Source organism: Rattus norvegicus, chromosome 2 (genome assembly GCF_036323735.1).
Source record: "Rattus norvegicus strain BN/NHsdMcwi chromosome 2, GRCr8, whole genome shotgun sequence".
NCBI lineage: Eukaryota > Metazoa > Chordata > Mammalia > Rodentia > Muridae > Rattus > Rattus norvegicus.
The window spans coordinates 37,162,487-37,186,247 of NC_086020.1; the positions used below are offsets into that span (position 1 = coordinate 37,162,487).

General features: G+C 35.8%; 1 protein-coding gene across 9 annotated transcripts in view; it reads left to right on the top strand.

Annotated features, from left to right (window-relative positions):
* Adamts6 (ADAM metallopeptidase with thrombospondin type 1 motif, 6) overlaps positions 1-23,761 on the top strand; it is a 211,818-nt gene that overhangs the window by 7,227 nt on the left and 180,830 nt on the right. For 5 of the 9 annotated variants that reach the window (XR_005500311.2, XM_039102547.2, XM_039102548.2 and 2 more), the window contains exons 3-6: positions 14,520-14,688; positions 21,117-21,328; positions 22,035-22,118; positions 22,990-23,135. Coding sequence is in view for 6 of the 9 variants with exons in the window: in XM_039102547.2 (XP_038958475.1) it covers positions 14,520-14,688; positions 21,117-21,328; positions 22,035-22,118; positions 22,990-23,135 (611 nt within the window). In the remaining 3 variants the exon portion in view is untranslated. Of the gene's footprint in view, positions 1-14,519; positions 14,689-21,116; positions 21,329-22,029; positions 22,119-22,989; positions 23,136-23,761 lie in introns of those variants that run through there. The other 4 variants (XM_039102551.2, XM_017591186.3, XM_039102549.2 and 1 more) reach the window with 3 other exon arrangements.

Consider the following 23,761-nt stretch of genomic DNA (forward strand, 5'->3'; position numbering starts at 1 on the left):
AGCCACTTATCAATGAGTGCATACCATGTGTGTTTTTCTGTGATTGGGTTACCTCACTCAGGATGATATTTTCCAGTTCCATCCATTTGCCTATGAATTTCATAAGGTCATTGTTGGAAGTTTTTTTTCTGTTATAGTTTTATTAAAGAAAGTGTCTATGTCTTTATTGTTTATCTGATTTGCTTGTTCTGCCCTCTTGATCATATCCCAGAATTCTTGAATATTGTAGCCATGACCATTTATCTTTTTTTTTTCACATATCAGAATGTAGTATTTCATTTACTTCATTCTTTATCCCTCATAATCTTTCTTCTACTTGGTGGAGTTTATTAACAATATATTTTACTTTTATTCATTTTATTAATTCCATTTTTCATCTCCAACAAGTACATATATATATATGTATGTATGTATTTTAAATCTCCATTTTTTAACTAAAATTTCTTTGTTGTTGACTTTTTTCATCCACATTGTTGATTTTTGTTATCCCTTCTGTTGGTATTTCCTCCATGTTGCTGACTTCCCTGTATAAAGCCTGGTGTTAGCTTTGCTATTTGTTCCTGCCATTGAATTTTTAAGCACAAAATTTGAAATTTTCATGTGATATTTTAACACCTTTGAGATCAGTGTTTGAAGATGCATGCTTGCTTTTATTTTTCATTCTGTGTATGTATGTGAGACAGGTGAGAGAGGTGGAGAGAGAGAGAGAGAGAGAGAGAGAGAGAGAGAGAGAGAGAGAGAGAGAATGAGAGAACAATATAGAGCAACTTACCTCTGAGGGCTCAATCCCAAGTATTCCTTGGAGAGGTGAAAATGAACCACTGTGGTAAGAATGATATCAAACTATATAAGATTTATAATCAGTAACACTTAACTAATATATTATAAATGATAATAACACTGGAAATGCCAAATCCAAATGGCACTGTGTTATGAAGTTTAAAATTACTTCGGCCTACCAGGAAGGAGACTGAGGAAGGGGATAGAAAGGAAGAGAGGCCAGAAGCCAGGTTACATAGATGAAAAGAGAAGGGGAGTAGAGGTGAATGCTATGGCTGAGAAAAGAGAAAGACATTAGAAAACAGAAAAAAATAAATGAGAAAACTGTTCCCTTGGGTGAAAGAGTTTAAGAACCATAACTAGATGACTATGAAAAGAGGAGTAAAAATAATTATATAATAGTATTTAAAAGTAGTCAATAAAATAAAGTCAAAATGCTACTAAATATAGTAGATAATATAGGTTAAAAAAAAACAAAGAAAATGGGAAAAATGCCAAAATCGAAAAGTATATGAACAAAATTAGAGGAATATATTAAGAAGAATAAGCAGAAATTAAAAAAATTAATGACAATCCTGCTAAGCAGAAAAGGAGGAAAGAAGCAAGGGATCCAGTGTAGCAGCTTCTCTTTGGGGCTTATTAGCGGACTGGAGATTGTGAACTGTATTCATAAAGGAATGGTGGAGCCATTCGACCTTGATCTATGGTCTTGTTCAGCTTGTACTGGACACATAGCTGATGTCTGTCAGAGCCATCTATACAATCACTGTTTCCTTTGCTCTCAGGTGCCTTTGTTGGCCATAGTGATTTTTGTACTCTTTAGACTGAGATGAAACTTGGATCTCCCTGAGAATCTCTAGATTATACCCCTTGAGTGGCTATTTCAGCTGGCCGGTATCACCAAATATGTTGACTGTATGGGACTAACCAAAAGCACAGAGATGAGTACAAACGGATCCGCTTTCATACTTTCAAGGCCTGCTGGTGTAGGGATGATGCCATGTATATCATGTACATTCCTAAAAATTCATTCTTGGGCTCCACAGAGACGATTGACAGTCATATGGTTCCAGAATTAGATACTCCTGCTTGTTGCGGTAAATATTAAAAAATGATAACCTTTTGTCCCTTGCTAGCTTTGGCACCTGTAGGGCCACATGGCACTGTGGGGTACTTTTATCTCAGCGGCTCCACTCTGCCCCCAAGTACTCTCAGGCCCAGGGAGTCCGTGAGTCATTCTAGCATGGCACCTTGCCATGCTGGTCCCTAGAGTTAGTTCTGGCACCGAATCGGGGCCATATGGAACTAACCATAATTTATCTCTGGTTAGTATCTCTCCAGGCGGCTCTCTGTTAGCCACAAACTCTGGTTCCAGTTACCCGGTAAAATCAGGGCTCTAGAAGTCCAGCCTGGGGCTGGCCTATTGTGGCTCCCTGCTACAGACTCTGCTCACACTTTCAACAACCGCCCCCTGGTAGTTAAAGTATAAACTCCCAACTACCCGGTGAAATCATGACTCAATAAGTTATACTTTATCAATCAGATTTATATGTTAAATTCTCAATGCACAATATATCCACACCAAAAAAATACAAAAACAAACAAACAAAAACCTCATAACCAATTGATAAGGATATAAACCACCTACCTAGATAAGGTAAATTGACCTATAGAAATCCATCCCTTAAGAAATATACATAACTACCTAGGACAATTCACGACCACCTGGATCTGGGTCATCCTTCTCCATCTCTATTTTGATTCTCTTCTCCTTCCCGGTCTCTCCCGCCTTACAAAAGTTTTGTCCCCGCCTTACTTTTTTACTGTCCAATCATGTCCTTGACCTAACTTGTGCCAGCCCTCACCTGCATAATGACATCAACCTACACCTCCTGATCTCAGGTCTATCTCCCTTTATGTACTTTCCAGACTAAGTCTCCCCTCTGCCACCTGGACCTTTTGCCCATCAGGTCTGGCTGTCAGTTTTCTTACAGTTGACTTTCTGGGCATTCCCTAACTGCAGAGCTGTGGCAAGCCAACACCAGCCTGTATGTTGCTTGGTCTTGGGCTCTAGGGATTACTTGGTTTTTAACAATATATCCTGAAGATTTGGTTCATCTACTAACCCCAGAGTCACATAGCTTGACAAAATGATATTTCTATCTGTTATTGACTTGTTCATTGTTAGGATCACTGACCCAGTGAAATTCATAACTGCATTTGAGGCTCAGGAGGGTTATGGCTTGTCTGAGGATTGGACTCTCCACATTTGTTTGTGTGCCTTTGAAGTAGCTTTTGAGCCTTCTGCCTCCAAGGAGCTCAGGGCTGAGATTGTGCGGGGCTTGTTTCACTGAGACAACTCTCCCTCCTCTCCTCTCTCTCTCCCTTCCCTCCTTCTTCCCCTCCTCCCTCCCTCCTTCCCTCTCTTCCTCCATCTCTCTGTCTTCCCTTTACCTTTTCACTTCTATGAATTTACAAAACAACTTCTCTGTTTGTTTGAGGGGAATAATCTATATTTATTAATCTGTCTCTCCTTCATGGGCTTACACAAAGGCAGCCTCTAGTCTGACGTTACTATATAACGTCAGACTAGACGTTATATAGTATATATAGTATTTGTATATATATATAGTATTTGTATATGTATTGAACACACAGATGTATTTTAGGACTTCTGTAATGTTAAAATGTCCCCTCTGTTAATACTCATAGAAAATACTGATCTGAAGCATTGGCCAAGTCCTTCATATTTGACTTTTACATTAACTATGCCTTTGCTACTTTTAATATAATGATGAACTAAACAAATTGGAAATATAGAAAATTGCTTCTTTATTAGATTTCAGGAGATAGGGCGGCTGGTAATACAATGAGTTCAAACATATAGAAAGTAGTGAAGACCAATTCTTAGACTACAGCACTGGGAATAGAGAAGAGAAAATGAATTTCATGTTTTGCTGAGAAGACTTAGATTTGCAGCATATAAGAAGGTAGATAATACACAGTGGGTACTTAATAATATCTTTAAATTTAAAGTGAAAGTGAACTTATGTGAGATGAATAGGAGGAAGCAATTGGAAATGGCTCAGAGTTATCTGTTGTATAAAAGTTTGTATGATGGGGCTGGAGAGATGGCTCAGTGGTTGGGAGCACTGGCTACTCTCCCAGAGGTCCTGAGTTCAGTTCCCAGCAACTACATGGTGGCTCCCAACCGTCTGAAGTGAGATCTGATATGCTCTACTGGTTGCATGAAGACAGAGTACTCATGTGCATAAAATATAATTTTTTTAAAAAAGAAGAAGCTTATGTGGATCTACTAGTTGAGAAGGAGAGCTTAGACAAGTGCTAGACCAGAGAAGAAGATGAGAGAGAACTTCTGGAGAGCAATTGTTAACAACTTGAGAATATAAAGGTTAAAGTTCTCTAGAAGCATTTGGGAATATATTTGAAATTTAGATAAGAACAATTCTGGAAGAATTAATGAGCATCACTAGTCTAGCTGACTGTGAAATTGTGAAAGACACTTTTTGCTGAGTCAAAGTTGAGGATAAGGTTGGAAATAGAACCTTTCCTATTATTGCCATGGAGTAGGTCACCCATCTATTCTTGTGACGTCTTCTGTCTCATTCTATATTTGCAAACACTTTTCTGATTTATTTCTTTATTGAAATTACACAAGGTCTATTTAACTTTGTTTACTTGATTAAGGTGTGATCTTCCAGGTTTGTGTACTAAGGTTAATACTTTCTCCTTTGCAGTTAATAAGGATTTGTGACCAGATGTTTGTAGACTGAGTAAATATCTGCTTTTGCATTCACCTTTTCTAACTGTCTTAGTGGCTTTCCCTTTGTTCTTATTTTTTGTATCATTTTACTTTTTAATCAAATAGAATATACTTATAAGTGTTTTAACTTTACTCTGTAGATATTATTACTTTTAACTCATTCTGCAGCCTAGCAAACCTAGAACCACTCTGTAGCCCAAGCTGATAGAGCTGTCTGGGATTATGGGGACATGCCCTTTCCTTGGCTACTAATATTTTAAAACAGTGTCTTCTCACGTACACTTTCAGTCTTAGAATCCTTGCACCAAATGAAAAATTTCTAACGCCACTGCCTTGAAGTGGTTTGAAATAATGTTGCATTTTATTCTGCTTTTATCTGGACCATTATTTTCTTGTACAATTTTTTATATATGTTCTAATTATAATTTTGTTATTTAGAAAAAAAGCTACAACTTCTTTACCATCTGGCCAGTATTATATATTTTCTTATATTTATTGCTTGGGGTATATAATTCTATTATTAGTAGAGGCATTTGACTTGGATCATAGTGGTTAATTTTTGAACTTGTATGATCGTAAGATGTTCGCCTGTTCCTGGGTTAGATTCTCACCTGTTTTCTGGGTTTATAGTATGGTTTGTTGGGGGAACATCTTCAAAGACATTCCTTGGACAGCACTTGAAAAGTTATTTTCTAATTGGAAGTGACTTTATGCTGCCTTCATAGTCATTAGCTGACAGTGGAACGTTAGGTTAGGAAATCATGTTCTCTACAAACTGTATGGTGGGAAGTGGTGAGAGACTCAACCTCAAATTTATTTATATGGTATTATATCATTAAACAAAAAATATTTAAAATTCTAAAAAATATTTTGGGTGACAGAAGTTTGTTGCTTTTATTTTGTTTTTGAATTAAAAATATGCTAAATTTGTCTTAGTGAATGTATACAAGTGTATTCTCTACTTTATCTTTCCTGGTTCAGGACTTTTAGAATGTGGCTAGCTATATGACCACTTTCTTACTCTTTAAAAAAATGTGTGTGTGTGTGTGTGTGTGTGTGTGTGTGTGTGTGTATGCATATGTGTGTATATATTATAAACATATTTTGAAAATATGTTTATTGTGTTTTGAAATTAAAATATTATTACATCGTTTTACTATCCCTTTTCTTCCTTTCACACTCCCTGTGTACCCCCTTGCTCTCTCTCAAACTCAGTCTTTGGTTTCTATTTATTTTAATAGCTATTATGTATATGTAAATATGAATGTATATTTCTAAATATGTAAATACAACTTTCTCAGTCCATATATTATTACTTGTATGTATATGATTCCAGGGCTGACCACTTGGTATTGCAGAATCCAATTTGGGAGCTTTTCCCTGGGGAAGACTATTTTCCCCCACTCTCAGTGTTCCAGTTACCTGTAGTTCTTCGTTTAGAGTTGAGCCCCATGAGATGCTACTCTTTCGTGTTAGCATGTCTATTGGTAGTGTTCTTGTTTAGGCAGCCATGTTGGTGAGCTTTCAAGGGCATAGCTTCTCTGACATTTCTAGGCACCGATCTCATAGCACACTTCCCTTTCCTCTGACTCTTATCCCCCTCTTCCACCATAATATCTGGGCCTTAGATGAGAAGTTGTGCTATAGATTTGTTGTTTTCCTGTCCATTTCAGTGGCTTCTGACCTCATCTTAATTATTTCTTCCTATATGCTTATTTTGTTTGGCTTTTTCTTGTCCTCCTCGACCCCAAGGCCACGATGAACTTTGTAACTTATTTATTTGAAATCTGAGTTTTTATTGCTGGCACTTGCAGTTCTACACTTTCCTCTTAGGATTGTTCTCCTAGATTTTGATATGGTATATTCTCACTTTTATTTGATATCCCTCTCGGTTTTATTGATGACTTTTGTGTTAGGTAGTAATGAATCGCTCACTCTCCATGGTTCTGTATTCTTTAGGTAGCTTCTCTTGGTGTTGATTTTCATTTGTACTTGATTATAGTCAGATAGAATAAAATAAATTATATCAATTTTCCAAATTTGTGCCATATTTATGATGCATCTTAGGGAATGTCCCATAAATTCCTCAGGAGATCTATATTTGGCACTGTTGGGTAGAATGCCCTGTAGAGGGGCTGGGGATTTAGCTCAGTGGTAGAGCGCTTGCCTAGGAAGCGCAAGGCCCTGGGTTCGGTCCCCAGCTCCGAAAAAAAGAACCAAAAAAAAAAAAAAAAAAAAAAAGAGAATGCCCTGTAGAGATTTGATAGGCCTATTTTATCTGTGATACTATTTAATTCTGGTGTTTTTCTGTCCTTTCTTTCTTTCTCTCTCTCTTTCTTTCTTTCTTATTTTTTGAAAAGATGAACTTTTACTGAAAATAGGCTATTAAAGTCTCCCACATTTATCTTGTTGATGTTAATCTGTGTCTTTAAATCTAGTAGTGTTTCTTTTATGATGTTGAGTTCACTTATGTTTGGGGAACATGTTTAAAATTGCAGTGTCTTTCTTTTTTTTTTTAAATTTATTTAATACTTAATAATAATTCTTTGGTTTCCGGGCAAACATCCCCCTCCCCCCTCCCCTTCCTTATGGGTGTTCCCCTCCCAACCCTCCCCCCATTGCCGCCCTCCCCCCAACAGTCTAGTTCACTGGGGGTTCAGTCTTAGCAGGACCCAGGGCTTCCCCTTCCACTGGTGCTCTTACTAGGATATTCATTGCTACCTATGGGGTCAGAGTCCAGGGTCAGTCCATGTATAGTCTTTGGGTAGTGGCTTAGTCCCTGGAAGCTCTGGTTGCTTGGCATTGTTGTACATATGGGGTCTCGAGCCCCTTCAAGCTCTTCCAGTTCTTTCTCTGATTCCTTCAACGGGGGTCCTATTCTCAGTTCAGTGGTTTGCTGCTGGCATTCGCCTCTGTATTTGCTGTATTCTGGCTGTGTCTCTCAGGAGCGATCTACATCCGGCTCCTGTCGGCCTGCACTTCTTTGCTTCATCCATCTTGTCTAATTGGGTGGCTGTATATGTATGGGCCACATGTGGGGCAGGTTCTGAATGGGTGTTCCTTCAGTCTCTGTTTTAATCTTTGCCTCTCTCTTCCCTGCCAAGGGTATTCTTGTTCCCCTTTTAGAGAAGGAGTGAAGCATTCACATTTTGATCATCCGTCTTGAGTTTCATTTGTTCTAGGCATCTAGGGTAATTCAAGCATTTGGGCTAATAGCCACTTATCAGTGAGTGCATACCATGTATGTCTTTCTGTGATTGGGTTAGCTCACTCAGGATGATATTTTCCAGTTCCAACCATTTGCCTACGAATTTCATAAAGTCGTTGTTTTTGATAGCTGAGTAATATTCCATTGTGTAGATGTACCACATTTTCTGTATCCATTCCTCGATGGGTTGTTATTTAATCAGTATAAAGTGATCCTCTTTATTTCTCTTGACTGATTTTGGTCTGCAGTCCATTTGCTCAGGCATTAGAGCAGTGACTTTCCTTTCCTTGTTCCGATGACTCTGGGTACTTGCATTCTTTCTCCAGACACTTTCATCTGCATCTGATTGTGAAGTGTAACACATGTGTGAGTTTATTTTTAAAATCCACTCTTCTAAGTTGTTTTCTTAGGTTGGAGATTTGAAAGTTATTGATATCGACAGTAATCATTGAGAGTATGTGTTAATTCTTGTTGTGTTCTTATTTTAATTTTATTTGTTGTCTTTCTGTTCATTAGTTAATGTCCTAGTATGGTTTATTCTTTCATATAGCCTTATAGATGTTTTTCCTCTTTCTTGCTTGTTAGAGGATTCTTTCCAGTATCTCCTATAGATCTGGTTTAGTGGTCATCAATTGATTTAGCTGGTTCTTATCATGGAAAGTTTTTCTTTCTCCTTTGATTATGATAGATAGTTTTGCTGGGTGTAGAATTCTAAGATTTCAGTTGTTCTCTCTTAGAGCTTGTAATAATCATTCATAGTCATTATGGCCTTTAATGTTTTGTTGATGGTCCTACCCTTTTGAGTTTGTGTTTTTTCTCTTGCAGTTTTCAATATACTTCAGTATTTTTAGTATTTTCATTATAATAGATCTTGGGAATGGTCCTCTATGGTTTTGTATATTTGGTATCAAAATAACTTTTATACTTGAATAGGCCGTTTCTTTCTTGGATTTGAGACATATTCTTGAAAATACTTTTCAAGAATTCATGCTGTTAACATGAAATTCTTTTATGTCCATAAATTAATTTTCATTGTGTCCCATATAGCTTACATGTTCCATTGTTCTTTAACTGATCTTTGTCATTGTTTGTATGTTTCAGTTACTTTACATTGGCTTTAAGCCTGGATATTCTATTCTCTCCTTGATTAATTCTATTGCTGATATTGCTTGTAGAGCTTTTAATTGACCTATTGAATATTTTATTTCTAATATTTCAGGTACTTTTTCTCAGAATTTCCCTTTCTTTAATTTCACCTTCAATGTGTATTAAGGACCTTTCTTTTATTAACATATTTCATTCCACTCCTTTATGTTTTCTTTCAGAATTTGTTCAGTATTTATTTGTGCACTTTGAATTCTTTTAACATGCTTACATTCATTCCTGTGAATCCATTGTCTAGATTTTCATATACGTGCTTTCATTTGAGGAGATCAATGTACATTGTACATTGTATGACTCTTCATTTTGAAGAGTCATAATGCCTTTCATTTATGTCACATTTTAGCATTGAGGCTCATGTATCTTAGATAAGAAATGGTCCTTTGTTGGATATTTGCCCAACTCTTCTTTCAGTGGAAGTGTTTGCAGTGCTGTAAAGGGACTGTGTCAGAGTAGGATTGAGTTAGATTTGTGTTTAGGGAACATAACACAGTCATTTTAAATTTTCTGAAAGTAGTATACTCTGAATAAATAGTCACTATCAAAGGGTAGGTCCACTGTAAATGCGCAGTAATAGTCAAGTGAGAAGCCCTTTAAACTCCCGCTACTTGGGGAGGTCAAGAAACACTAATGTAAATGAAGATATTATTTATTGTGGGTATGCTAGAAAGGAACGAAGGAGAGTAAGATTATTGGTTAGTATAGAATCAACAGAGAAAATATGGAGCAGAGAAAAGTAAATAGAAGAATGCAACAAAAGGGGTGTGTGTGTGTGTGTGAATTTGGCTAAAGGTAGAATGAAAAGAGAAACATCAAAAATTTCAAAAAATGCAGTCAAATCCAGGGTGGTGGCACAAGCAGAGGCAGGTAGATCTCTGTGAGTTTGGGAATAGCCTTGTCTCCATAATGAATTTCAGGACTATATTGAGAGACCATGTCTCAGATCCCATATATGCACACAAATACACACACATACACACACACAGACACACACAGACACACACAGACACACACACACACACACACACACACACACACACACAAATGCAATGCAATCAGATAACTTTAATTGTTTGAGGTCTTAGGATGCTAAGATTCAAATACCCCTAAAACAGGTATTGATGTTCTTAGAGAAAACTTATCAAAGGAATTTGCTGCAGAAAAAAATAGAGAAAAGAAGAAGAGAAAAACTGTGAGAGAGAAAGTATGAGTACAAAAGACAGAATTAATCTCAGAACATTGGGTGTTCAATAAAGGGAATTAGTATGAAGCTCTGAAAGCTGCATGTGAGAATTATGTCTGAATATACTCTTATCTGATTGCTGTGTTTAGCCTCCGTTCTCTCAGTTTCTTCCAGACTCTCAGGTGCCTCACATACTCCTGGGTAGTATTTTTAAAACTTACTTTATTGCTATTATATATGTATATGTATATATGTATGTTTCCTACCTGTGTGTCTATGCATTATGTGTGTGCTTGGTACTTGTGAAAGCCAGAAGAGAGTATCAGACTCCCTGGAAGTGTAGCTGTGGGTACTTGGGAACCACCATATGCATGCTGAAAACTGAACTTGTGTCCTCTGGAAGAAGGGCCAGTGACTTAAGCATGGGGCCATCTCTCCAGCACCCCTTCTTTCTTGCTGGGCAGACTTTTATAAAGTCAGGTCATAGATGCAAGTTCTATCCATTACAGTGATTTACAGATCAAATCATAGTTATCAGTCATACTTTTGAGCATTTCAGGCCTTGGACTGTGAATGTTGTTCTTACCTCTGGGCCATCCTTTGTGAGACTGTGTGACATGTTGGTCACATTAATAGCAGTTCTTTACATATTAGGTCACAGATGTTCGTCATGTCATTGAGTCCCACAGGAATCCAGTTGAATACTAGACATTCTCCTGGGTTGCCCCTCCTCTTGTTCGGTGCACTACTTGGATCCTGTCTGTATTTCCTTGCACACTCTAGCTCTGACCAGGTTTTCACCTTGCCAAATACCATGTACATTTCTGTAAAGTTTCTCAGTGTAGTCTAGAGGTAATTTTCTTCCAACATTTCTAATCTAGTCAAATGGCATTTACTGAAATTTCCTGATTGTACAGTTCACCAAAGTCTATGTACCGAGCTGCCAACTAAGAAGGGGGCCTTTTTGAAATCACACTAATTCCTACTGAAAGATATTTCTTCTTTATCCAGAAAACACAAATGACAAAACTATCTGGCAGTAGTGGTGTTTGTGTTCTTATTCCAATATGAGTTAAATATATTCATGTTGTATCATGTTACAATTTTTTGTTTCTAAACTATCATTGTTATTATGAAAATATTAGCATTATTATAGAGCTACTGATGATATTCTTAACTGTTAGAAAATATATAATATATTTAAAATATTTTGTTGACTTTTGAAGTGGTAGTGAACTACAAGAAACTAGAGAAGAATGGCTGTCATTCTAGTAGACTATACAGTGTATACAAGGTGAATTAGATAGTTACAGTAGAGACTTTTCATTTCTGATTTTGTTAATTTGGGTACCTCCTTTCCATCTTTTACTTAGCTTGAATAAGGGTTTGCCTATTTTGCTGATTTTTTTCAGAGAACCGAATCTTTGAGTGAGCCTTTGTATTGTTCTCTTTGTTCTCATTTTATTGTTCTTAGTCCTCAGTTTGATTATTTCTTGCAGTCTCCTTCTGTAAAGCCTTTTTGGGGTTCATAGATGTTGAGAATTGAGATGTCATCTTTGTGGATTTTTCTTGGAGTATGACGTTTCCTCAATCTCTTTTGATCAATTTTTGTTGGAAATCTATTTTGTCAGATATTAGAATAGCTACACCAACTTGTTTCTTGGGTCCATTTGTTTGGAAAATCTTTTTCCAACTTTTTACTCTGAAGTAATGCCTATCTTTGCTGTTGAGGTGTTTTTCTTGTATGCAGCAGTCTAGATCTCATTTTCTCATCCATTCTGTTAGCCTGTGGGTTTTTTTTCTTTTTCTTTCTTTTCTTTTTTTTTTATTGGGTCCATTGATATTGAGAGATATTAATGACCAGTGATTGTTATTTTGGTAGTGTTGGTGGTAGTATGCATGTGAGTAAAGCTAATCCTATTGCTTATTTCAAAGAGGTATTAAGATTAAATGAGATATGTAGAAACATTTTATAGTACACATACCATGTAAAACCTCTGAAATGCCCTTGAAGCATATTTTCATTTTATAGGTTTTTTCTTGTTGTTTCTTATTTATCAGCCTGAATCTTATTTCCCTTGATAACCTAAGTTCTTTTGTTTTTGTTTTTTTCATCCAAGACTTTCAATGTAATACTGATAACAGACCAGTATGTCTCCAGTGTTTTAGCCTCAAACCCTAGATTTCTGTCCTACACTTTCTTTTAATCAGAAGTCTTAACAGAACTTGCCCGTGTTTTAACAAAACTATGCCCAGTTTTCTAGTTGTTGTTAAACTGCCTGGAAAAGTAATTTTTACATAGATTTTGTAGTTGTTACCTCATTGTTCATATTTAATAGAGGAACTATTACCCCAAAGGGATCGAAACAATAATAAAAATAATATAACCTTACTAAGGACTTCTATTTTTTCATTTTTTATTCCCCAACTCATTTCATGTAGGTGGCTGATCGTCCTATAAGTTATAACATATGGCATGAAACATATGTCTGATTATGTCTTATCTATCTTTCTAAGCATGTAGTAGTTAAAATAAATTTTTCTAAATAGAATCATATAAGTTTAGAAATCCATAGGACTTTAGAGATTACTTACATTAGACATTTTCATTTTTTCTTTTTAGAGAAGAAAATTGTTTTCTCATATGAAATATCATTTGGAGACTTAGTACACTGATTAATAAAAATATAGCTGATTTTGAGCTCAAGAATACAAATCATGTAGAGTTCCCCAGAGTGTGGTTTTAAAATGAATGATTTAGACTAACTTTCATTTTTTTTTTGGTGAAAAAATAAGTTTATAGAGTTTGCATTTTATTTGGTGTCAAGGGGTAGCTGTATTTAGAGCCATCTTTTCATATGACATAATTAGGAAAACTAGATTAGCTAAGATTTCGTTTTTCATGCAGGTAACTTTTCTCATCTTTTCACCAGCAAACTTTTTTTTTTATCTTTATTAACTTGAGTGTTTCTTATTTACATTTCGATTATTACTCCCCTTTCCGGTTTCCGGGCCAACATCCCCCTAACCCCTCCCCTTCTATTTCTATATGGACTTCCCCTCCCCATCCTCCCCCCATTGCCACCCGCCCCCCCAACAATCACGTTCACTGGGGGTTCAGCCTTGGCAGGACCAAGGGCTTCCCCTTCCACTGGTGATCTTACTAGGCCATTCATTGCTACCTATGAGGTTGGAGCACTGGGTCAGTCCATGTATAGTCTTTGGGTAGTGGTTTAGTCCCTGGAAGCTCTGGGTCCCTGGAAGCTTTGGTTGGCATTGTTGTTCATATGGGGTCTTGAGCCCCTTCAAGCTCTTCCAGTTCTTTCTCTGATTCCTTCAACGGGGGTCCGGTTCTCAGTTCAGTGGTTTGCTGCTGGCATTCACCTATGTATTTGTTGTATTCTGGGTGTGTCTCTCAGGAAAGATCTACATCCGGTTCCTGTTCCTGTCGGCCTGCACTTCTTTGCTTCATCCATCTTGTCTAGTTTGGTGGCTGTATATGTATGGGCCACATGTGGGGCAGGCTCTGAATGGGTGTTCCTTCTGCCTCTGTTCTAAACCTTGCCTCCCTATTCCCTGCCAAGGGTATTCTTGTTCCCCTTTTAAAGAAGGAGTGAAGCATTCACATTTTGGTCATCCTTCTTGAGTTTCATGTGTTCTGTGAGCTGGGGTAATTCGAGCATTTGGGCAAATAGCCACTTATCAATGAGTGCATACCATTTGTGTTTTTCTGTGATTGGGTTACCTCACCCAGGATGATATTTTCCAGTTCCCTTCATTTGCCTATGAATTTCAAAAAGTCATTTTTTTGATAGCTGAGTAGCATTCCATTGTGTAGACGCACCATGTTTTCTGAATCCATTTCTCTGTTGAAGGGCATCTGGGTTCTTTCCAGCTTCTGGCTATTATAAATAAGGCTGCTATAAACATAGTAGAGCATGTGTCTTTGTTATATGTTGGGGCATCTTTTGGGTATATGCCCAAGAGAGGAATAGCTGGGTCCTCAGGTAGTTCAATGTCCAATTTTCTGAGGAACCTCCAGACTGATTTCCAGAATGGTTGTACCAGTCTGCAATCCCATCAACAATGGAGGAGTGGGGAACTAAGTTTGTATAGCTATCTCTGCTACTAAAAGAATTGTTGAGAAAATGTGTATTTGACTTATTTAGTGCATTGCAGAATATGTACAAATATTTAATTACAGAACATATGCAGTTATCTAATTGCCCTTCTTAAAACATGAAGAAATTTGCATGTTTTACTTAATACAGAAAATAAACAAATTTTAAATTATATATGTTTTAACTTCTGTTTTGAGAAGAGATTATCTTTTAATCTATGTCATAAAGATATTTATTTAAAATGACCCTTCCAGGTAAATTCTTTGTTCCTCCTTCTTTTAGCATGGTATTATTGCTACAGAAGATGAAGAATATTTTATTGAACCTCTAAAGAATACTACAGAGGATTCCAAACACTTTAGTTATGAAAATGGTCACCCTCATGTGATTTACAAAAAGTCTACTCTTCAGCAGCGGCATATCTATGATCATTCTCACTGTGGAGTTTCAGGTGAATGCAAGCTTCTGGGAAGCATTGTGTATTGCTGATGTTTCTTTTTCTGGAAAGTAAAATATTATTAATAATCTATGATACTAACTTGGATGGTTAGAGTTATAATGTCCTGAACCATCTTTAAATGTATTACCTAGTATTAATTTTAAGTCAGTTTGCAAGATGTTAAAGAAATTTGTGAAATGTGTCTATGTAAAATTTGATGTTTTTTCTTTGAGGAGAAGAAAAGTGTCTTATATTTCCAACTTGCATTCATAGGTGTTCCATAGCACTCTGTACTGTTCGGTTAACCGGATATTTTCATTCCAGTGTCGGTAATACATACCCTTCGAAGACTAAGAGAGTACTCACAGGTAGTGATAGAACTGAATAGGGAAATTTGCACATACACAGTAGGGGCAGCAAACCTAAGCTTCAGTGATGAAAGAAAGTTTTATGGAAGATGTGGCTCTTGAGGGGGACTGAAGAGGAAGGTCAGCTGCTAAAGTGTCCCACAGAGAGGAGGCAGGAGTTATGAGATCCTGAGTGAAAGAGATTGTCACATCCTATACATTAATAGCATTCTTATCTGTGAGAATACGTATTGGCTGGAGATATAGAGGTGCAATTGGTGGTTCTCAAGGGGAGTGGGTGTGCGAAATTAAACTGGAGGCTTAGAAGGGCCAACAGGAAGAGCTCATTCAGTATATTACTGCGTTCACTGTGTACTGGGAATCTTTTGAAAGATTTTCAGGAGCAGGGATGATATAAACCTATGTATGGCAGAACAACTGTTCTGGCAACTGTACAAGACAAAGGGAGAGTGAGACTAGAGGTAGGACTTAGGGACTAATACTACAATAGAAAAATGTAGAGGACGGACTCCAGTGTAACACAGGAACACAGACTCCAGGGTAGCTTTGAAGGGTCCCGATCCCCCATTTTGGTTATCTCAGCCAAAATTAGTTATATTTTATTTATCACTGTTAGGAAAACCATTTCTACTCTTTAAAGATATTTCTTTTTCTTAAGGCTGAGTCTCACTTTGGAGCCCTGTAGACTATTATGTAGACATGACATGTCTTGAACTAATACAACCTTTTTAACAGGTTGTTTTTTCTTTTTGTTTTTCAGTTGTCAAGTTGATTAGTGAATCCATCATTCTTTGATTTCTCTCTGTGTTCATTGCAGGGTCATCTTCTTTCATGGGTGTTTAAGGGGTCTGTGGCGTTCTTTGCTCATTCTCCATACTCTTTTATTAAGTAAGGTTTAAACATCTCCCAGACTTTTAATTATGTAAAGCTTTTGGTCAAGAATTGGTACTAGAAAAAGACTATTTAATGTAAGTACATTTAAGTCGCTTCAACCATCAAAAATAATTCCTTAGTAAACACTGGAAAGGTTTGATTTGGTCTTTATATTGAGTAATAAAACTAAATAAAACTAAATCCGTTTTATATCTAACAAAATTTAGGCTCTAGTTACACCTCTATAAACATTCTTTTGAAACTAGATTTCAAATATTTATTTTGATACAATTTTCTTTAGTTTTTCAATTATATATAATATTTTACTTTTTGATTGTAAATGAAAAAACTTTTTTATCCTAGTCTAAAACAGACCTCTGAACCTTTGGTGTTTACATCAATTCCTCTGTCTTTTTGGTTGTGAACCTTGATCTTAATAAGTGAGCATCTCTCCAGCCCACATTGTTCTTTTAAGGGCCTATTTTACTAGCTCAGTGACAATTTTATTATCTAGTGTTTTTGGCATGAGTTAAACAGTTTCAAATTTATTTCTATTGCAATTAAAATTCTTCTCTTTGGAAGAGCCAGGTATGGTGGTGCATGTCTTTAATTACATGTAAATTTACAATTGTAAATTTACAGATATAATATTCCCAGCTAGTTTGCGGTAAGGAACTAAAGTTTATGTTAGAATATGCTACATAAAACCCATTGGTTCTGGGTATATTTATGCTATACTCATGTCTAAATTATTTTATAATTTAGTTATTAAAATATTAATTAAAATTTTATAGTAACATTTTCTGTCTAGAAACTTTAGAGAATACAGGAAAAATGAAAAAAAAAAAGAAAAACAAATCATTATTATTTTTGTACCCAGGTATAGTGGGATTTTTTTTCTTTAGCCCATTGATATAGATAATACTGTTTCTCTATATTTCCATTGCCTAGTCATATATCTATTAAATAAATCTGTATTTTTACCATTTGCAACATCTTTAGATTCTAGTACTGTGGCAGTTGTCAAACTCCCGAGGTCCTTGTTTCATAGAACTTATTTCACGGCAGGACAGAAGCTGTAAACTGAACAGGAAATAAACAAATGAATGCCACAAACTAAAATGTAATCGTTCAATACAGCAATTGTGAATAGCTACATATATTCAGACATTTATTTAGTAATACTCAAAGGCTGAAATATTGCTTTAGATGGCAACAAGGTCCATTTGTTAGTTTTAGGGAGAAAAGTTACCATGTTAAATGTTTATGAAGCAATTTTTATATTCTATAATGTATAAAATATTAAATTGAGTCAAGAAAAATTTGAAGAATTACATTTATTTTTAAAGAAAACAAGTCAACCTTGTATTCCACTTTTGACTAAACATATTTAGTTACAAATCATTGTGTTAAGCATTATAGAAGCAATTTAAAATGTATAAAATATAGGAAGAGGGAACTAATGAGTTAATTATGTTGAATTGATTTAAAAGCAAAACAGAATATTATCTATTCTTTTTATATACATATATCTAAATATCATAGATATTATTCTATAAATCTATACATATTCTAAATATAGAAAATATGTAATTATATTTGCTATATAATATCTTTATTGAACATTTATAAATAAACAGATGAACATCTTATAATCAAAATAAAAGAACCAGAATTGGCATAGGACACACTAATTCCAAGTTCTCGGCACAGAGGAGATTCATTTGCTTCAGAGAAACAAAGATAGGGGATCGGAGACAAGGGAGAGGGAAGAACCAAAAGGGATATTTTCACAAGTGTGACAAAGGACTGCCTCTTGATAAAGAGAGGACACACTGTGGCCCTTAGGCAAATGGCAATTTATAAGGGGAAAAGGGGAAACCCCATGTCAGGATGAGGTGTTTAATTTTGATTGGACAGGTTAGTTAGGGTACCCGAAAGAGGACTTTTAATTACTTATTAGCTGGACCTTGGTAGTACCCGAGGAGGAGCGAGTGGCAAATAAGGGAACGTATGTGGTGGCTAGCTTTGGGGATGCAATCTAAGGACTTTTAGCAATGGGGAGAAGGGTAAAAGGCAAAGCCTGTTGACACCATGTTTGCCATGGTCGGGTCAGTGTTTGTCATGCTTGAGCCCACTAGAGCCCTTCACAAAGTATTTAATGTCTGACATACTGACAGCCAAACAATCTAGCAATTTAAAAAGCTAAAAGTCTAAAAATTATAGCAATCAAAATGGTTGATAGTAGCATTGAAAAACAACATTACCATTTAGAATTCAGATGTGTCTAAATAATCCTTCAATGCTTTAAGTTAAAATAGAAATTGAATGTATCAGAGAAGTAAAAATGACCAAATGAATGATACTTAAATTTTGTACTTAGACAGTAAGCTATCTAGTGAAAGGAGTGAAAGATTGCCTATAACTTATCACAAAAATCATTAATTTATATAACAAATGACTAAATAAGAGCAACTGGAGTTATAGTATATGAAAAACATCTTGGTATATTTCACAACAATTTTTGTAGCAAATACAGTGTCTTGAAACACACTCACGTACGACCCCAAGCCTTTGAGGATTGGACCTGGATGAATGGGCCATGTGCTTAGCTTTACCTGGAGCTGGATGTTCACAGAGCGTCTTGGCTGAAGGAAAACTACTTCCCAGTCTTGGCCCTTCGTGGCTTTCCTTCTTTGTGGTTGTAGATAACTTCAGTTTCTGACTGGCCTGCTGGTGGGAACCTATAAATCCTTCCCTGGAGTTAAAAAAACAAAAACAAAAACATGATTGCTTGCTCTCTCCAAGGCAACAAGGAAGGAAGACTCCAGAGTGAGCAAATGCTGTGTATTGTATGTCGTGTGTTTGCATGTATGCAGTCACTTACACTCAGAGTTGTGGTCCACCCATGCTCACAATAGACTATAAAGGCAGGTTATTGTGGTAACTGGCTTGTTTGGGATATGAGCACAGCTTTGAGTAGACTGTTTAAAGAATTGGTATGTCCCTGTCTTCCTTATTTCTTTAGAAGTAAAGAGAATTATTTTATATGAGGTTCCAAAGTATTTAACTGTTTCTTCTCATGATCATGTCCGTTTTTTTCTTACTTTGTAAAATTTTTTCAGTTGACCAATGCTAGGTTTTAGATTGGCAAAAGCTAATAGGAAAACAATTAAAGTAATACCACTTTCTGTCAATTTGTTATTCATTTAAAATTTCCTCATTAAACATTTTTGCTATTGGAGGTGAAAAAAATGTTCAGTTCTGCATCAAGACATGAAATATGTTATAGTCCTACTCAAATTTATATAATAAAGATAAATATAAATAAAGTGTTTACAAATTACACACAACTAGAAACTTTCCTCAGTACTGGCAAACCTGATGTTTAAAAATAAAAGATATGCTGTGTATACTATACCAATCACAGTTTTAAAATAAACGTATTGCAATCCACCTAAGGCCCAAGAAACAAAGAGGAAGCACATAAGAGGCAAGGATGGGAGTTTGCTGTGAAACTTTGTCTCCTAGTAATGTCGGAAGCTACACCCATAAAGTTTCACCAATGTGACAGCCTATCCGTTAGCAAAGATGACACCAGGGGACATGCCAAAGTGTGTGCGTGTGTGTGTGCGTGTGTGTGCGTGTGCGTGTGTGTGTGTGTGCGCGCGCGTGTGTGTGCGTGTGTGTGCGTGTGTGTGTATGTGTGTTGGGTTGCATTTAGCCCAACCCAACACAAATAATTACAGTAAACTATAAACATGCTGAGAGTGTGAAAAATAGTGTTTTCAGGGAAGTGCATCATAATTGGTTATCCAATACCAAATGATCATTTCTGAATACCTAAGTATAAATACCAGACTGAACAGGCTTTATTTTGTAATATGTGTGTGTGTGTGTGTGTGTGTGTGTGTGTGTGTGTGTGTGTATTCATGTAACATGTTATACACATGCATGCACGTAATAATAATTAATGAAAAACGAGGCCATAAATTTGAGAAGGATCAAGGAGGAGTTATGGAAGGCCTTGGTGGGAGTAAAAGAAAAGGAGAAATGATATAATTATATTATAATTTCAAAAAAGTGTTGCTAACATATCAGGTCTCATGTTTATACCCCAGTTTATTTTATTCACTTATTCTCTTTCCCAGGTGTGAGTATAAGCATATTTTTAAATCTTGCGTGGGTGGATGTGTGTGTAGCAGGCATGTACTAATGGAGACCCTGTGTCGATGTTAGAAACCCTCTATTGCTTTTCACCTACTTATTAAGCTGGGGTCTTAAAGTCAACCTATAGCACATATATATGACCAACTTTGCTTGTCAGCGTGGCCTTGGGATCCTATTAAAATTACAATGAGCTGCCTCATCACCTGGACTTGAGTGGTTCATGAGGATCTGAACTTGGTTAAGCATCTTGGTCACATGCTCTAACCAGTGAGCAATCCTACTTTCAGACTTTACAAAAGTAATACTCTGGGTTTTCTGCCAACTTAAATAGTTTTAGACTTTAAAATTATGTGGAAAATTAATTCATAATATTTTTCAATTGAAAACAGATTTATTTATTTATTTATTTATTTATTTATTTATTTATTTATTTATTTATTTATTTATAGAAAAGACTTCATTGTGTATCCCTGGCTATCCTGAAACTCACTTTGTCGATCTGGTTGGCTTTACACTCAGACAGTCACTTGCCTCTGCCTCCTGAGTGCTGAGATTAAAGGTGTGAACCACCACTGCCCTCTAAGACATCTTAACAAGAGCATCTTACCATCAACATGGGTGCTTTCTCACATGAGGGCTAGCCACTGCAGAATCAAAGCATCAGTATGCTCTTAGCCTATTAAAGCTTACATTGTTTGCTACTGTATCTATTCCAAATACAAAGGTGTTTTTATAGTGTAATTAGCTACTAGAATAATATGAAAGGCTTATTCAAAAGTCTATTAACTAATTCCTTTCATAGCTGTATTTATTTATTCTATGATAAGTTGAATGTTCATATTAATCTTTTCAGATAACTAACTTGAAGATTTGAAATGTTTATTATTTATACACTTCTTTATTCTCTTCTTTTATTTGAATATCTTGATCTAGTCAAGATTCTATGAGAAGCCTATCTAGATGAGCTCTCTTATATAAGTGTATTTGGTAAGTGCATCTATCTGAATTACTTAATCCTTTTTATTGTAGATCTCACAGGAAGTGGCAAACCTTGGTGGCTGAATAAGACATCTTCTTTTCCTTCCTTACCACCAATCAATGACACACACAATCATCACAGACAGAGAAGATCTGTGAGCACTGAGAGATTTGTGGAGACACTAGTAGTGGCAGACAAAATGATGGTGGGCTACCATGGCCGTAAAGACATTGAACATTATATTTTGAGCGTGATGAATATTGTAAGTTTGATCCCTCTATACACTGTGTTACGAAGTAGTTTATTGTGTTTTATACTAAGGTAACGAATTTTTACTAAAATAAATATTGATAAAATTTTATTTGTATAAAATGGTAAAAAATGAGTTTTATTGTTTTAATTGCTACTTGGGATGGAGTCTACTTGTACATAGTAAATACATATTTGCTCTGCCATGGAATCATACTGACTTTCCTTCCCCCAGACAAAAAAATTGTCAACCAACTTTTTTTTTTTGAGACAGAGTTTTTTTTATTATATAACCCTGGCTATCTGAAACTCACATATAAGTCAGGCTGGCCTTGAACTCAGAGATTTTCCTGATTAAAGGCATGTATCACCATACCCTGGTGGCCAATTAACTTTTGCATAGAAAATAAAATTAAAAATTTCTTATCATTCATTTTTAGTAGATGTGAATGTTTAAGTCTTATCTAAGGAACTTCAAACATCAGCTCATACTACAGATTTTGTGATGCACACAATTCATCTCTAGGAGAAAATAATTATCTTTGTAGATTTATATAAAATCCTTTAACCAAAGCCACTTGAAGTGGTACAGGGTAAAATAATATATTTTAATATCCTCCATTAAGTCATAAAGTTGCATTTTATCATTTTAGAAATTCAAAATATCACCCCATTATTTTTGTCTGACTTTTTGTCTTTTCTTATTTTCTGGAGGTCAGGTTGCCAAACTTTACCGTGACTCCAGTCTAGGAAACGTTGTGAATATTATAGTGGCCCGCTTAATTGTTCTCACAGAAGATCAGGTAAGAACGAATCACTTTATACGTCAAAATGCTTAGGCATGGGATTATCATTATGAACAGATGTATTTCTTTGTTATCTCACCTAGCAAGTCCTAGTTAAATATTTTTAAGTCTGAACTTTATTTGTATGCCACATTGAGATACTTTTAAATAACATGCATCTCATGCATGTTAAAGCTGTCTCTCCATACATACATACATTCATACTTGCTACATGTTAAAGCTGTCTCTCCATACATACATACTTGCTACATGTTAAAGCTATCTCTCCATACATACGTACTTGCTACCTGTTAAAGCTGTCTCTCCATACATACATACTTGCTACATGTTAAAGCTATCTCTCCATACATACATACTTGCTACATGTTAAAGCTGTCTCTCCATACATATGTACTTGCTACATGTTAAAGCTGTCTTTCCATACATACGTATTTGTTACATGTTAAAGCTGTCTCTCCATACATACATACATACATACTTGCTACATGTTAAAGCTGTCTCTCCATACATACATACTTGCTACATGTTAAAGCTGTCTCTCCATACATACGTACTTGCTACACGTTTCAAAATTTAGGATGAACACTTTATATGTATGGCTTACCTAATAATAATGGTTTCCGTTGACTTTTGTATGCTGATGAACATATATGTTCTCTTTACTGTTCAAGTTGAAAGTGGAAGGAAAGTCTGTTCAGTAATAAATTAAATGAACACTAGGTCAGATGTTCTGGAGATAAAAATCGGCAAGAGATTCTTCTTAGAAACCACTGCGTCTAATTATAGCCCCACTTTAGTTTTCAGAAGTTTTGACAACTGACCTTAGTAATTTGTTTGGAACATTTCTGGTATGCATGTTGTATTGCAGCCAAACTTGGAGATAAACCATCATGCAGACAAGTCCCTCGATAGCTTCTGTAAATGGCAGAAATCCATTCTCTCCCACCAAAGTGATGGAAACACCATTCCAGAAAATGGGATTGCCCACCACGATAATGCAGTTCTTATTACTAGGTATGGTTTGCTGCAAGTATTTTTCCTTTGATTCTTGTGTTTGCTTGATATTATAACTATATTTGGTTCTTTCTATGCCTCATTCAGGTAATGAGTATAGGAAGAGCAAAGTGGAAATTTATTTTTTATTATTGTGAAAATTTAGTTTTATATTAATATGCTTGTATCAAATGAACTAAGTAAGGAGAAATAGTTAAGATTTAATTCAGAAATATAATAAATAACTTTTCTCCTTGTAAGTCCTGTTTATAATGTTTACCTAGACATAGAGATGTCATTTGTTAATTAAAGAAAATACTGAAAGCAAAATTTTAAAAGTATGAGAAAAAAGTTGTCACTTTGGTTACAAAATATAACTATTCCTATGTACTTCCTAGTTGTGTTGATTTATGTTAATTTACTAAAAGGGAGGAGGAGATTGGTTGTCTATTTAATTACGTTATTGACAGTAAGCATTTAAATGGAAAGAAGCATATCCAGCGCTGGAGGGATAGCTCAGTGGTTTAGCCTGCACTGCCCTTGTAGAAGAGCGTGCACACTGCACTTTTACAGCTTCCCACAGCCACAGTTCTTGAGAGTCTGATACCTTCTATGGCTACTGGAGCAAATCACATACATTCACACAC